Consider the following 15,578-nt stretch of genomic DNA (forward strand, 5'->3'; position numbering starts at 1 on the left):
TCAACATCTCTTGTGATTTCACCGGCCACCTCCACTCGACCTTCCACTTCCACTCCCTCGTCTTTGAGCTTCGTCTGCTGCAAGGCAGTTCCAATGCTCGTTCGCACGCTGCCGGGCCTGCTTCCGCGCCGCCTGTTCTCCGTCTCCGCCAGAATGGCCTCCGTTACGCCGATGGAGGATATCATGCGCGACAAGGTACCCACCCAGGGGATTTGCTCCTGATGACCCTAGCCAGATATGCTAACCGTTGATTGTGGTTCTTTACAAAGATCGCTCATGCTTTTACCCCGTCGACCCTCGTTATCCGCAACGACTCGCACCTCCATGCGCACCACACCGCGATGGAAGGATCAACCTCGAAAGAAACCCACTTCCAGTACGGCGCATTCATCCTGCATACTCCTGATTGTCCTATTCAGGCAAATCTGTATCTATTTCAGGCACAGCTAATTGTGTCACAGCGTAACCATCGTCTCCGACGCCTTCCAGGCGAAAATGCAGCCCGCCCGCCACCGCATGGTCTACGCGCTACTGAAGGAGGAGATGGCTCGGGAAGGTGGCATCCATGCGCTGCAACTGAAGACCAAGACGCCCGCAGAGGAGCAGCGCGAGAAGGAGAAGAATGCATGAAAGGAGGGTGCGAGAGATAGAAATTTGGAAGCCACACATGCATGCGTCCCATCATGATATGATATAACAAGATAGCAGCACCCGACTCTTCAGCGGGCCCAGCCAGATACCCCGTGATGTGCAGAGAGCAAATCCACATTCGACGCAGAACTGCCGGTACTACCAGTACACGGATAGGTCTGATACCTTTACCATCTAAGTCGGGACAGAAAGGATGAATTATTAGACGATATTACATAGACTCAAGTGCCAGACAGAAAAGTGGGCACCGACAAAAAATCAAACAATCTAGTATGTACATCCCCGGGCCGGGGTGACGCAGCGACAGGCGTGATCGCGTGCCAGGGGAGCCGAAAAAGCACAATCATGATCGTGGAGACGTCGCGCGCGAATCACACAGCGGCTGTACACGATACCTGCAGCAATTGAAAAACACAAGGAAATGAGGCCGATCCAGCATTGCTTTTACACAAGAGACAGAGGGAGGAAACTGACATGCGAGAAGGTGGTATAGAAACGAAGGGGAGGGGGGGCATGGGAACGGAGATGGGGGAACGGGCATGGCAATCCGGCAGGGTTCGAATCACGATCCCATTCGGAGGGGGAGAGGGGGCGGAAGTCGTACACGAGGTGGGAAAATGGCGGGGTGGAATGCAACGCAGCCGCTTATGTGAAGCTATTACTTGTTGGCCTGGGTAACACCGACCGCGACACCGACAATGATGGCAATGATGATGACTAGAAATGCGCTGTTAGTCAGGGGATTCGGGGAGGAGTGGAGGATAATGGAGGTCTAGTGACCACTTACGAATAATGATCAGCGCATACCACTTCCAGCGACGGGCGTTGCGGGCGCTGGTGATGGCACTGTCCAGCTTGGTGTTAGCCTGCTGGACATTGCGGTGGGTCTCCTCTGCACCCTGGTTGATCTGGGTGACCGCGGGCTCCTGCTGGATGACGAGTTCCTGGACGTCGGTGAACAGTTGAGCCAGGTCGCGCATGTCGCTCTCGATCTTTCGGATGGCGGCGGAACGCGCCATGGTTGCCTGGCGGGCATCGTTGGCCTGGCGAGAACGGGTGCCAGGGGTCTATATTATTGGTTAGACTCCCATCCTGAACACAGATCGTCGCAATCAGAACAAAAAATCAATCCAGTACTCACCATAAACGCCTGCTCTTGGCCCTGCATCACAGCTTGGACACCAGCCTCCAGCTGGTCTGGGGTAGCCTCGGGGTTGGCCATTTGGTATCGGCGGCGCACCTGCTCCTCCAGGCGCTTGTGGAAGTTCGACTGATCGCCCTGGTAGGCCGTGATCTCATCCTGTAGGCTCTTCTTGGCAATGGTGTAGTGCTCGGCCGGGCCAGGAGCGCCGCAGCCAGGGGTGTCCTTGAGGCGCTTCAACTGGTCGCGCAGGTAGCGGAGAGCGGTGTTGATTTCGTCCTCGATGTAGTCAACGTTCTGGCGCGTCACCTGGTCTTCCTTGCTGGTGTTGGATTCCAGCAGGGCCGCCTGGGCCGCACGGAGTTGGGTCTGGCGCTTCCTCTTGACGTCCTCAATTCCCTGCTTCAACTCATTGATCTTAGTCAGAAGCGCGTTCTTGTCGGGCACATTGGACATCTCTGTTTTGAACGACAAGGGTCAGCGCATCACATCGTGGGGATCCGAGACTTCCGCTGGATCGCAATCTCACCATAACCGCCGTTGCCCTGCTCCATGGCATTAGCGTGGCCGTAGCCGTAGCTCTGCTGCGGTTGACCACCGTAAGGGGTTTCCTGCGCGCCGTATGGGTTCTGCTGAGCGCCATAGGGATTGTACTGGCCGTAGCCCCCCTGATTGTTATCGCCCAAGCTCTGGTACTGGCAGAGTTAGAAAAGGGGCAGAGGCAACAAATTCCCGGTCGGGCTGGATGGATACTACTCACACTCATGATGGCGAATTAGGTTTTGATAGAGGGAATGCGAAGACGAGCGAGGGGTTTGAAGGAGCAGGAAGGAGATGGGAAGGAGGGAAGGGAGGGAGAGTAGAGGGTGAGACGGGAGAGGAAGGGTGGAGTGGCGCGGCAGAAGCGCCGGCGGTGGAAGTCCCTGTCGAAATAAAGTCACTGAACTTAAAAAGTTCCGATGGGCCTCGGCGGCTAAAACATGCGCTTTAACATAATTGATAGTCAGGGGCATCCCTTTAATCTTGCATATAGTGACACCACTTGGGTTTTCAATTCCTTTCCTACTACCAGACTCCTACCCAAGAAGACACAAATGATGTTCGTGCGCAGCCTTCTTGCGATCGTGGTGGAGCGCAATTGGCCACGCGCTGTGGCTGAGACGGTTGCTATTTCTGAGGCTGGGATCGACCACCCACAGTGGATCGGGCCCATTTTGCGCACGCCAGGAAAACCGTTGCCTGGGGCGGTAGCAAGTACCGCTGGGATTGACAGCCCTGTATGTATTTTGTCCGGATGCAAGACGTACCCGGTACTTCGGGACCCTTCGGCACCCTTCGGGACTTTCGCTTGGGGGTGAATCGCAAAGTCTGCACGTCACCATTGTAGGGCACGCACAATGGCCAGCAGTGCGATCGAGACGGTCGCGGGGTTTAAGACTGCTGGCAGAACAACCGAAGAATCTAATTTCGCGGGCCCAATTGCAATTAAACGATCAGACTATACGCGAAGGTCTGTATACCATCACGGTACTCACCATCCATGATCTACAGCAACACATCCTTTTATAGATGAAATCTATAGACTGCTTGCATTATCATACCCGTCAATGGAGATCCTATAGATGACTTCCATTATTTCAACACGACACCCCGCATGCCTTGCCGCTATGCGTATCCATTTGACTGCATCAGGCTATTGCAGGGTCCATTGCCAGTCAGTCCCGGCTGAGCCGTCCTGGCCGTGGAAGTACTGTACGAGGCTTGTTACAGTATCATCCCCCAATACCGTGCACGGCTCCACCCTCCAAGCTTGCGGGTCGGCGCGTGTATAATACCGCCCATTTCTCTCTCTGTAGATAGTTCCTAAATCTCAATTCGATCAATCTCTTTCGGCAATATCGCTGTATTAGCCATCTTATTCTTCCTCGCTATAAGGGCTGAACAGTTGTGTTGCTAATCAATAACGTTTTCTTCTTCCCTCCGCTTAAGAGCATTTCAGAATATTGCATGCTGTATATAGCAGGACATCGTGACCATAAACTTGAAAATATTGCCAACGGGGCCAAGATCATTTTTGAGTAGAGTGGTAGGCTGTTAGGCTGTATGTACTTCTGAATGATTTCTCATGTGATTTGACCTGCCTTATCCTGATATCAAACCATCCATTAGGGAAGGCCCTGTCGGCTAACTCTATATAGTTACGTTCACTGAACCCCATAGTAGGAGGCTTGCCCAAGCAGAGACTTAAAAAAAGTTCGAACGTCGACTACGCAATCGACCCATGGCAATCCCCAGTAGCGAGTGGCTCTCAAAGTAGAAGGTTCACTGCCTGTCTTTCCGTACTTCTTTTACGATTCGAATAAGGACACCCTCTATTTGGTATATAGTTTCTACCTAATCGCTACAAACCATATCGTGGATCCGGTCAAGTGGAGTAGTAATATACCTAATGCTATATCGCGTAGAATGGCTCGTATCCGTTTTATGTTAATGGAAAGAGTTATACGAGGTCTTCGTATATTCAGCTTCTCCTGGCCTTAGTAGCTCCGCTTGGAATCGTCGTTACTCTAACTCTACAAACAAGCCTTGGGGCAAGAGTGCTTGTTTCGCCTCGGAAGCATCCTTGCAGCCCGCTCACCAAGGCCCTACCGGGTTGACCGATAGATGCAAGTATACAGGACGCAAAGCCAAGATCAGCATTAGAATCAGATTCAGAGTAGAATGCTTATATTCGCACAGGGAAGTTTAATAAAGTATTTATATATATATATACTAGAGATTATCACCGGACCGTCAGATCGTGTCTCACATAGGTAGCTGCGCAGCAGTTCAAGACAGCAGGAAGACCCTGCTCCCATGCATCATGCAGTTGTGCAATGCAAGTCCAGACAAAGAAAAAGGACCGCTCATTGGAAGTAAATACCACACAGAGCCGACCACAGATCTACTGCGGGGCCTGGGACGCGCGGCGCGCCTCTTCGCGAGGAGCCTCGGGCATCGGGTCGTCGGCATCGAGGGCATTCATGTCGTCCTCTTGGGCATTGAGGTGGCGGAAGATGATGAAGAAAATGATGCCGCACAGGAACGAGGCGCCGGCCAGACCGACGAACATCCACATGATGGCCGGGTCGAACGCGGCCGGGGTCAGAGCCTCGGCGATGGCGGAGCCAAACGCGTTGGTGAGCAGGTACATCGCTTGCACGAACGACTTCATCGAGGGCGGCGCCTTGGTGTACGCGTATTCCAGGCCGGACACGGAGGCGAAAATCTCCGAGATACCAATGAACATGTACGCGGGTGTCTGGATGGCGATGTGCACGTTGTTGCCCTGGGCGGTGCCGTCGACCTCAGATGCCGCGCAGAGCGGATGGCCATAGCAAGGGCCGGCGGAGTAGATCAGGTGCTGCACGATGGCGGCGTACATCATGGCCAGCGAGGCGACTACGAAGCCCAGGGAGATGCGGGTGATGGGGCGGAAGGGGATCTTGAGGCGGCGCATGAGCGGGTACACGACGGTCTCGAGCAGGGGAATAAACACGATGATGGAGATCGGATCGAAGTTTTGCATAAGATCGTTGGGGATACCGTGGCCCGACATCTGGCCGGCCTGCGTGACGAAGTTGCCGGAGAACTGGCCGTAGACGACCCAGTAGATGGGGTAGAAAGCGAAGACGCGGCACGCAACGAGAGCACGCTTGAGCTCGTCAATGAAGTGGTCATCCCAGGGCAGAGAAACCTCAACGCCGCGGTGCTGTAGCTGCCAGCTCGGCTTGGGGGCGTCCATGTTGCGGTTGGTAATCATCATCCAGAGAGCCTTGAATGCGTCGGTGATGACAGACCCCTGGGGTGGGCGGACGACGTAGTACTTGCGGCCCAACAGGAGGACCAAGGTACCGGCGGCAAACATGCACAAACACAGGAGGTAACCCGACCAGAAGCCAATGTACTGCTCCATGTAGGGGGTCGCCAGCAGCGAAAGCGAGCCGAGGTTAATGCAGCCGTAAAAGATCATGTAAATCCGCTGGATGGTCAACGCGGGGTCAATGACCACACGCTCGCCCTTCTTGGTAGTCGAGATGGCCATCTTCTTCCTCTTGTACTGGTCGGCAATCAGAGGAGCAACGTTACTCTTAATACCACCGGTGCCGAGACCGATAACTAGGATAGCCACGATGAAACCGCCCAGACCAGCTCCGTGCTCCAGAGCAGTGGGAATGGAAGTGCAGACCAAAATCAGGAGACCGACAAGATAGACACCGCAGAAGAGCACGATAGTCTTGTACTTGCCGAGGTACTGATCAGCGATAATGGCACCAAGGATGGGAGTGACTGGAGAATGACGAGTCAGCACCATGCCTCGTCACGTTTTTCTTGATAGATCAAGAAGGATTCTGCGCTGGAAACCCTACCATAGCACCAGAACTGGAAAAAAGTGGTGAGACCGGTAGCACCCTGGTGGCCCATACCCAGGGCCCCGCGACCCTGGCTGCCATCCAGAGGACGCAGGACGTAGTTCTGGAACATCCCAGACATGCCGTAGTAGGTGAAACGCTCACACAGCTCGACGATGGCGACCAGCCAGGCCGAAACGGGCAAGTTCTCGGCGATATGGCGCAGGGTGCGCTTCTCATCCTCCGTCGGTTCCTCGCCGTCGGGGGTCATGGAGAGGTTCTCCTTGTCCATGTTGGACTTCTCGTTCACGGCGACCTGTTGCTCGACAGGGACGGTGTCATCGTAGCTCGGAGGGCTGTGGGGAGAGAGTCAGATACAAATTCTGGCAAACCCGCGAGACCTGCGCGAAGAGCTTGCAGGACAGGTGGATGATTCAAGGACGGATTCTTCATAGGGAATACATACTGAGCAACCTCCACCTCGCGATCCGCAGTCGACATGGCGATACTAGGTTCAGGAGGTAACTGGACCTTCCGGGAGTGCACAGGGACGGAGAAGAGAGAGAGAAATGGAAAAAATGGCCGCGACCGATATACTATATATTCAATTTTTATTACCCAACACCCGAGGTCGTGGTGGGGGTTGTGCCGGTCTGTTCTAATCGGCGCGTGAGCCGAAAGGCGAGAAAAATAAGTAGAAAAAATGGACCACACGACCCAAGCGCCATCTTAGTATAGTACAGGCCGGGGGTGGGTGGAGAGGTGTGTTTCGTCCCACTTAGAGGGCGATATCGAGGGAAACAACAATTGCTTCCAGCGACAAACCAACCGTGGATGCGATCGGCAGGACCAGTCGAGTTGGGACGAATCGGCCGCGCTGCGATGGCCGGGACCCACGAATGTAACCCCAGAACGGCACGCAGACGGAAGCGAACAAGCTGCGCTGATATGACAAGTGAATGGGCAACCAGCAATAATCGGCAATGCGCCATGCGCAATGTGGCCCTGCTGGGTGCTGGGTGCTGGCTGGTCCAGGGCTTCTCGAAAGGCCAGGCCAGACAGGGCTTGGCGGCCTCCACTCTTCTGGCGGCGGGCGAATCACACCGGCAGTGTCAGTCGGAGAATGCCGATGGATGTGGAATTCTTCCCGTTTTTGTACACTTCATGAACCGTTCCCAGCATCGCATACCGCGATTCGAAAACACTTTTCCGGGTTCGCCACGAGGTATATGGAGACTGGACCTCATGCCAAGGAATCTCAATCTCCTGCTCAGGCACGCTCGAGCCGGAGTCCACTCGCCGGACTCCGCCATTGTAGGCGTGGACTCATTGCCATTGGCGACGACTCGGGATCTGGATCGTTTGAGACACCGGCCACGAGTTGGAAGCGTTGTGGGCGTGTTTACGCGCCTTCGCCGCTTGTACCTCCTCTCCCGTCAACCCAGCGGGGGCAATTCGCGGCTTTGAAATCGAACTGGACAAATGACAGGCCAGCCGTGGCAGACGGCGCACTCCTCCCGCGGCACGCGACCGAGGCCAATGAAGGATCCCGGAGCACCAATCCGCGCAGGACGGAGGACATCGTTCCAGTCTCAGTATTCTCAGTGTTCCCACTGTGCCCATTGTTGCCAGCCCTCCCCGTAGTTATCGGTAGCTCGATCGGTGTGCAGTATACACCGTACGATCCAGACTGGTGGCGGGGTCTGGTCCGCTTTGATCTCCGGCGAACAACCGCATTCGGATGGAGCATAACGAACGGCGCTGCCGTACGGCGGTTGTTTCATTGCCTCATCGGCTCATCACGCAAGGGAGGTCCCGGGAGCGACCGTCGCACACTGCGGCTGATTGCGCCCGGGTCCCGTTGTGTTCCCGCCACCGTGTATCTGTGCTGCAACGTTGGGGCCCTTTTCCCCGCGTCCCGAGAGGCTAATCGGCTATGCCAACGAATCAACTCGGCGCTGCTCTGGTTGAGTTTCGGCGGTGTCTCACAACCCTGTGCGCTTTGCATGATGATACCCCGGAGTCCGCTGAGTAGTCTCATGGGTCTCATGCGGGGAGATCAGAGGGAGGAGGCCCAACAAAGAGACCAAGGGCAGGCGCATAGCAGGACCGGGCAAGTCAATCCCGTGTCCTGCGCCAGCCGCCAATAGCCAACCAATGGCTAATGCCCGGGCGGGTGTAAAGGCGGTTCAATGGACCAGCATCGGGGGGTTTGCTGTCAGACAAGCAGTGCCCAGTGGGCTGCAGGGCGAGCCGGACCTCATTCCGGGGTAATTTTTCTCTCGTAAAAGCGAGGCCAGGAGATTGTTGGCAACGATGGGAGGTGGAGTCAGGCACTGCCAAGCCGCGCCCGTTCAGTGATAAGAAGGTTTCTGGTTGTCGATGGTATTGGTCATCGTGTGGAGGGTGGAATGACACCTGGACAGGTTAACTAGGAGGTATTTCCAGGACGAAAGGCAGACAAACATGGAAGGCTCGGAAGGATGGGAAGAAAAGAGTCAGAAAAGAACGCCCGCGTCCGATGGGGACCGCCCGCATAATAAATCGACTCGCCGGAGCCCCAAGGAACGCCCAGAAACGCCCAAGAGGCATGGCACACGCCTTATCGCTCCGACTTCGCCGCTCCCGCCAGACTCGACCAGCCTCAACCGACCCCCCCGGCCCATTCCACCAACGGGATGCGCCTATCCTGCTGTCTTCCTGCCCTCGCCCGTCTTGACCGGCCACACACTGCCCGTTCGGCAACTAGTCGCCTGCAAAAGGCGTAGCCCCCAAGCCCTTGGCTGCCCCTCCCGTGAGGGGAAACACCACGCCCAGCCCAAGAGACTGGCAGGCCAATCCCAGGCTGGCCATTCAGCAAGAGAGTTTATACGTCTTGTGTTGCATGGCGCTCGAGCAGTGCGCGTTGACCGGCCCTTGGAGGCCTGCGGATAAGCTCGATTAAAGTTGCATATTGATTTCTTGGCGAGGGCATCCCGAGGGAAAAAAGTCACTTCCGGGTCTCCCGAACGACTGATAGACCCACGAAGACAATTCTTCCTCAAGAGGACGGACTATACTCCCCGCGATATGAAGCCAGAGAGGCCCATGCCGAAGTCGCCGGCCAGTCTAGTTTTGACGTCCTCCGGTAATATCTGATATGGCGACATGGCCGTCCACTCAGGATTGGCGCTGTGTGGACCTTGGCGGATATTCTATGGGTTGTTCCTGGCGAGCCCGTCAGGTACCCGGGATATCTCACCGGGTTTGGACAATCAACAAAGTCAACCCGCAGAGAGAAGATGTTTACGTGTTTAGGGCTTGGAACCATGTGCTTCTTTGGAAGGCACTCATACGATAGACAGTGTCTGATCTGCGTGTTTCCTAGTGGCTCTTCGCCTCACTAATCCCGTGAACTGTTTTGGGATGATACTTGGCTAGCCGCTCGATGGAAGATATCGGCCGATATCGCCAGCAACTGATGATCATTCATCAAGAACGAATCCCGCTAGCTTCTATATTTTCGATGAGGTGATTTCATTACATTTTAGAACGCTGCGCCTGTACTTGTACTCGTCACGGGACCCCTGCCCCGTCTCAATATGCTTTCGTGTGTCGCTTGAAAAGCTACAATTCAACTCATCCACTCATCAGGCCAAGTTGGTCCCTACTGCACAACACCGTTCACCTCGGCCGGTCCACCCCTCTCTTGCACAACAGCACGGAGTCCCAACGGAGCCATAATCCCGCCCTGTAGAAATCAGCCAAGCTGCAATTGAACTCCGCAAGATCCACCACTCACCGACGTCAGTTTCAGTTCATATTCCGCATCGATATTCCACTCCATGCGCCGCACCATTTCAAACAGCAGGATCTTCATCTGTAGCACCGCGAACCCCTGGCCCAAACACTTCCGCGAGTGTGCATTGAACGCAATGAAATGACATTGAGTCGTCTTGCTACGCATGGCATTCTGGATGGCCTTGACCTCGTTCCCCCATCGCTCGGGAGTGAACTCTCTGGCATCTGGGCCCCATACGGTCGGATCCGTATGCACGCCGAAGGCATTCCAGCCGACCCACGTACGATTCGGGATGATTATTTCGCCTCCTAGAACGGATCGGGCCGTAGTCACGCGGTTGATCAGTTGAGAGACGGGTGGATACAGGCGGAGAAGCTCGAGGATGACGGAAAAGAGGTAGGGCAGTGAGTGGACCAGATCGGTCGACGGGTCTTCTTCGCCAGTCGCAAGAATCTCGGCTCGAAGCTTCTCCTGCACGGCTTGGTTCTTGCCCAGGACCCAGAAGGCGGAATTGACGAGCTGCTGTGCGTTTTCGTGTGCTGTGAGGAAGGTGATCTTGAGGTTGGCGCGGTATTGCTCCTCGGTGATGCGACCTTCCTTCAAGGCCCGGTCGAGATAGTCGACCACCTGCTCGCCATCGCCATCGCCATTTTCTTGGTCATGGGATCGTCGCCGAACTGTTTCACAGAGTATGTCTCCAAACTCTTGCATGGTTGCGAAAGCAATCTTGCGTTGGTGGAAGATAGATGGGTATCGATCGAGGTCGGGGAAATTGAAGAACAGTGGCTTGAACAAGGTCTTCTTGATGATTGTTTGGAGCTCTTCAAGACGCTGTCCGGGTCGTTCCAAGGCCTATACAGATCTCAAATTAGTGTGTGGGACTGCTGGCTCAGACCAGGAGAATCGGGTATACCTCAAGATCGACATTCATAAAACTGATCCCCATACAGCTCAAGGCCCACCGCTGAATGATAGGGTTAACCAACACCCCCTTTGCCCTCCCAAGCCGACTCTGTTCCTCCAATATTACATCCACAAACTTCCGCGACTTCTCCAGTAACGGTCTCGAATCGGTGATTCGCCGCTGCAAGCCCGGCTTCATGATAGACGTAAACAGCCTCCAGTTATCACCGTGGGCATTGATAATATTGTCGCCAACCAACGCGGCAATCACACCCCATGGAATCTTCTTCTGACTCCCTGCTTTCGCATATACGTCTTCGTGCCGAAACATATCCACTAGGAATTGCGGTCGCGTTGCCAGGACATTCCATCGACCGGCAAACCATATCTTGACAGCGCCATGCGTTTCCAACGGCCCGCGGAGCCATCGATCGTAGATGTCGTCTTGGCCCATGTCGCTCCAGAGACCTAGCAGCGATATATAGATTGGTACTGTGGGTATATTCTTGGGCAGATCACCCGGTATGCGGATATACCAGTATAACAGTAGAAGACTGGCGAGGAGGAGGGCGAGGATGCCCCGCAACCCATTCAGTAGCGAAGACCATTCGATCATTTTGAAAATCGCCAATTGACCAGAGAAGAGAAAACAACGGAGGGATCAAAGCCAGCTCTCTCTCTCTCTCTCGTGGTGTGAAGTTCTTACTCTACTGCGCTATGTCCTTAATCAAGACGCAGAAGATTTGGCCTCAACATTCAATATACCCCGGCCCGCCACCCTCGACGTGTCAGCCTTCTAGGATGAACAAGGCCACTCCGACCACGTACAATGCTGAGAACAGTTGATGACTTTGCTGACTACCCCCACCGCAGATTAATGAATCACACCGCTGGACGAGCACAGCCAGAAGGGCAGCCCTCGAGTCGTTTTCAAGGGTATGGGATGTGCTGACTCTGCGTAGCATACAGCTGTGTCATCTTGTACGACCCGACAAGTAGCTGCCTATGGAGATATATCGTGCATATACTCACAAGGTGTCCATGGGACTGCAGGTGCAGCGTAGTTGGATGCAATATACGTAATATCTTGATATCCACCCGGGTGCGACGAGGAGCCTGTAAGGATTGCGTCCCTCGGAGTCGATGGATCCAAGAGTTATTGACTGCCCTGCAAAACTCACGGACTTTCATTCCAGGTAACAAGAGTGAGGGATCTAGGGATACATATGCTACTAGGTACAATAGGTGGTCCCTAAAACGGAGCTCCATGCATCCCCACGCAGGTGGACGTGTGATTCACCAGTCCAGGAAAGTAAATGACAGTACTTTTGGGGTGAAAACTAAATTAGTGAAGGTGGAATCGCACTCTGAGATGTCGATCTTCCAAAGTTGCGCTACTGAAGGCTGTTTAGGAAGGTTTCCAGCGTCTCAGGTCTAGTGCGGTGGATGGTTGGCACAATTCAAAAATATATATCGTAGCTTGTCCACCCACTGGCCCGCACAGCCATTCCACCATGTTTCCGCGCATGACTCCATCCAAACCTACACACTGATACAACTCATCTTCTATCAGTGGCGGATTGAATCCATATACTAAGATGAAAAATACCATACAAAACAACACAAGACCAGACACCGCAAGCCACGACATATGCCTCATAAAATGCGTTTGGTAGAGTAAGATACATGTCGCGAGCAAGGTCGTCACTGCAAAGGAAATGCAGCAGGGCTAAGAGAGACTGGGAATCATCAACTTTTCTGTATCGTCCCGGTAACCCACAACGTTCCCCAAATCCCGCTCTCTTTGAGTCTCTCCCCCATCATCATAAATCTCCATCTCCATCTCCATTTCTTCCCCTACCCCTTCCGCCCCGGGTATTGGCGAAGGAGGGCAAACTTTCAAATCTTCTAGCGTCGTCTTTAAACGGTGTACTTGGCCTTGGCACGGGTGCTGCCGCTGTGTGCGCTGTCGGTGTGGCCGGAGAACTCCACGACATCCGCCTCCTTAAGACGGAGGACGTCCTTGAACCGCCGACCGATCGCCTCGAGGATATCCTTGCCCTGGGCGGGTGTGCGGGACGTCTTGTCGCCGGGAATGCTCTTGCCCACGGTGCGGGTCCACAGACCGACGCGGTAGAAGCCCTTGCGCACGTTCACGACCACACCCATGACCTCGTTGTCGGCGTCGGCTTCCAGGGTCTCGCCGATAGCGGACAGTTGTGCGTGCAGCCACAGGTCGTCGATAGGAACGGACCGCTTGTCCTTGAACTGGTATGACCACTTGCCACCGTGCTTGTTCTGAGGATCCTCCCACTCCGGTCGTACGCCCTTTTTGAAGAGGTGGTAGTCGGCCTTGAGGCCCAGCTCGGAGGTTGGTGTGATGTTGTTCTAGATGAGAAAGGCGACGGTCAGTATTTTTGGGGAATCCGGTGCCGAGGCCGGACGGCCTGGGTTGGGAGAACATACGTAGATGCCCCAGAATTCCTCGACGGAGCTGAATGTAACGACTTCCTTCAGCAGATCATTCCAGTTGTCACCCTAGATGACAAAGACAGTCAGCGCTTGATCCGCGAGGTAGATTCTGAACGATCCTCACCTTGCCGGAGGGAGGCTTAGTGAACCAGAGAGTCCACTCGTGCATGAGCGGATGCTTGACGTTGAAGTTCTCGGGGTTGTGGAAAACGGTGACGATTTCGTCGGTCGATTGGGCAGCGACCGCGGGCGCGGCATTCTCATCGGTCACAGCGTGACCATTCTCTTCGACGGCCGCCATGGTGGGTGGTTGTGGAGAGGTGGGAGAGGAGGAAGATTGAAAGGGAGGCGGGTGGCTTGAAAGCGAAGCGGCTCGGAGGGGAAGATTTTCGGGTCCGGGAAGGCGCAAAGGCGAGGGGAGACCGAGTGCACACAGCGAGACGGATGACTCGTTCGGTCAGATCGGAGATCGAGTCTGCAGCAGAGAAGATCTGCTCCAGGCAGAAAGTGACGGAGGGTGGAGAGGGGGCGACACGAAAGAAATGACCCGCAGTGGAAGTTTTGAAGTTCGAGATGCGGCAACGCAAAAAACTGCCTTGCCTATTTGGGTCGGGCCGATGGAGCCCTAACGATAGTGACTTGGTTACCACTAGCTCATACTTCGATCTACTGGATGCGCGCAAACTAACAAATCTGGTCAATTGTCTGATTCGGCGATTCAAATAAAATCGCATATTTCTCTCATAACACCGCTAGAAAAATAACTTCGTAACCCAATCAATAAGCACAATACCCTTGCCATACATAACCAACGCAGTGTATACAACCCAATAACCATAAAACCCAAACAGCGACCGTGGAATCTGTCTATAGTAAATGCCAATGAGATCGCCAAATAAAACATGGACAATGTAATAGAAGACTGAAGACACAAAGACGGGTCTAACCCTTCTGCACCATTACTCCTCGCCACTGTTCATCAAGCTGAGGAAGCAGTTCCAGCCTGCCGATCGATTAGCATTCCAATCAAACCGAGAATTCAGTACCTCGAAGAGCACTCACCCAAGCTGACAATGTTGACCACCAGCACTCGGAGTTCCAGGGGCACTAAAGCAAAGTTGGCCCCCTGGACAAACGGCCAGACCATCAGGTTGGCCTTGTAGCTGGGCACAAAGGCAGTATTCCACTTCTCAATCGGGTCGCTTCCTTCCATAATGGCCATCGAGGACAAGAAACAGGTCAATTGAATGGGCGCAAACACCATCTGATCGGCAGCGACGCGGGCGATGGTGGTGGAGGCGGTGCCTCTAAGGACGACATGGCGCTGGAGGATACCGAACCAGGTGGTGGCAACAGGACCGAAGACAGCTAGAGAGGAAGAATTCGAATTAGCCGATTAGAATCCATGGTAGTCCCTAGATGCAGCAGACTTACCTCCACCGTAGAGAGCCATGCGCCCGGTGCGACCAAAGTCGTGCTTCTGGAGGCCTCTCCGGTCGACGGCCTGCTGGGCTAGAACATCACCGCTACCAAACAACACCTGTTGATGTGTGTTAGATCGGAGCGGATTGGATCGAATCGGAGAGGAAAGGGGGATCGGAGCGTCGTACCGCGCTGGTTATACTAGCCGTGAGGATGGGCCTCTTGGCCAGCTTGCTTTGGTACCTGCATTGAAACTGTGAGCTGTTGTTTTCCGCGGCAAGGGCGGGAAGAGGGAGAGCGTACCAGCGCAACATGGTGTGTGAATGAATGCGAAAGGAGGGAACGAAGAAGGAGCGCGGAGGAGGAGAGGAGAAGGTAGAGACGCAAAGGTGAGCGGGCAGTCAAGAATGAGGAGCGATCCGCACCCTTAAATTGCGGAGTCGAGTTGTTCTGTCGGGGTCGCTCGGCGAGGAAATGCACCCGCCTGGGGCGGCAAGGCCCAAACAGGATTTGCTTCTTTTTTACGCCTCATGCTTATTGGGTTGGATGTTTACACCGGAGATCTGTTCAAGTTGTATTCAAAGGCCAAAACTACGTGCGGAGTCCTGAGAGGAAAAGTAGGGTTGAGCCTCTGCAGTTGACCTCCAGAACTACTAAATATGGTTGAATTGTCGAATGATCTACTCTGTACCCAGTCCAAAAATTTACCCGTAGTTCTGCTTTCAGTGAAATTCCCCAAACTTCTCGACCCGGTGGATCGGTCAGCTGACCCTGCCCCTGCAAACCTAAAGTGCACGTGCCACACCCGTCACTGTCG

The 15,578-nt window shown here is 54.3% G+C and overlaps 7 protein-coding genes across 7 annotated transcripts; 2 read left to right on the forward strand and 5 right to left on the reverse strand.

The window, feature by feature from the left end:
- Positions 1-93: 93 nt before the first annotated feature.
- On the forward strand, positions 94-630 carry N7482_001597 (BolA family protein; the record flags this gene model as incomplete). Its single annotated transcript, XM_056683722.1, has 3 exons — positions 94-195; positions 270-376; positions 462-630. The coding sequence occupies 3 exons, from the start codon at positions 94-96 to the stop codon at positions 628-630; spliced, it is 378 nt and encodes a 125-aa protein (XP_056547328.1).
- A 679-nt stretch (positions 631-1,309) lies between these two features.
- Positions 1,310-2,558, reverse strand: N7482_001598 (syntaxin; the record flags this gene model as incomplete). The annotated part of the gene is made up of 5 exons (XM_056683723.1): positions 1,310-1,368; positions 1,439-1,718; positions 1,793-2,250; positions 2,322-2,487; positions 2,553-2,558. 5 exons carry the CDS (start codon positions 2,556-2,558, stop codon positions 1,310-1,312), a joined length of 969 nt encoding a protein of 322 aa, XP_056547329.1.
- Positions 2,559-4,736: 2,178 nt separating this feature from the next.
- On the reverse strand, positions 4,737-6,684 carry N7482_001599 (peptide MFS transporter; the record flags this gene model as incomplete). Its single annotated transcript, XM_056683724.1, has 3 exons — positions 4,737-6,121; positions 6,202-6,539; positions 6,650-6,684. 3 exons carry the CDS (start codon positions 6,682-6,684, stop codon positions 4,737-4,739), a joined length of 1,758 nt encoding a protein of 585 aa, XP_056547330.1.
- A 333-nt stretch (positions 6,685-7,017) lies between these two features.
- On the forward strand, positions 7,018-8,333 carry N7482_001600 (uncharacterized protein; the record flags this gene model as incomplete). The annotated part of the gene is made up of 2 exons (XM_056683725.1): positions 7,018-7,294; positions 7,363-8,333. 2 exons carry the CDS (start codon positions 7,018-7,020, stop codon positions 8,331-8,333), a joined length of 1,248 nt encoding a protein of 415 aa, XP_056547331.1.
- Positions 8,334-9,829: 1,496 nt separating this feature from the next.
- xanG (cytochrome P450 monooxygenase xanG) lies at positions 9,830-11,483 on the reverse strand (the record flags this gene model as incomplete). Its single annotated transcript, XM_056683726.1, has 3 exons — positions 9,830-9,913; positions 9,965-10,816; positions 10,878-11,483. The coding sequence occupies 3 exons, from the start codon at positions 11,481-11,483 to the stop codon at positions 9,830-9,832; spliced, it is 1,542 nt and encodes a 513-aa protein (XP_056547332.1).
- Positions 11,484-12,787: 1,304 nt separating this feature from the next.
- On the reverse strand, positions 12,788-13,640 carry N7482_001602 (eukaryotic translation initiation factor 4E; the record flags this gene model as incomplete). Its single annotated transcript, XM_056683727.1, has 3 exons — positions 12,788-13,255; positions 13,334-13,405; positions 13,464-13,640. The coding sequence occupies 3 exons, from the start codon at positions 13,638-13,640 to the stop codon at positions 12,788-12,790; spliced, it is 717 nt and encodes a 238-aa protein (XP_056547333.1).
- A 658-nt stretch (positions 13,641-14,298) lies between these two features.
- On the reverse strand, positions 14,299-15,075 carry N7482_001603 (Mpv17/PMP22 family protein; the record flags this gene model as incomplete). Its single annotated transcript, XM_056683728.1, has 4 exons — positions 14,299-14,342; positions 14,402-14,707; positions 14,774-14,879; positions 14,950-15,075. The coding sequence occupies 4 exons, from the start codon at positions 15,073-15,075 to the stop codon at positions 14,299-14,301; spliced, it is 582 nt and encodes a 193-aa protein (XP_056547334.1).
- Positions 15,076-15,578: the final 503 nt, after the last annotated feature.

Source organism: Penicillium canariense (assembly GCF_028826845.1).
Source record: "Penicillium canariense strain IBT 26290 chromosome Unknown utg000001l_segment0_segment0, whole genome shotgun sequence".
Lineage (NCBI taxonomy): Eukaryota > Fungi > Ascomycota > Eurotiomycetes > Eurotiales > Aspergillaceae > Penicillium > Penicillium canariense.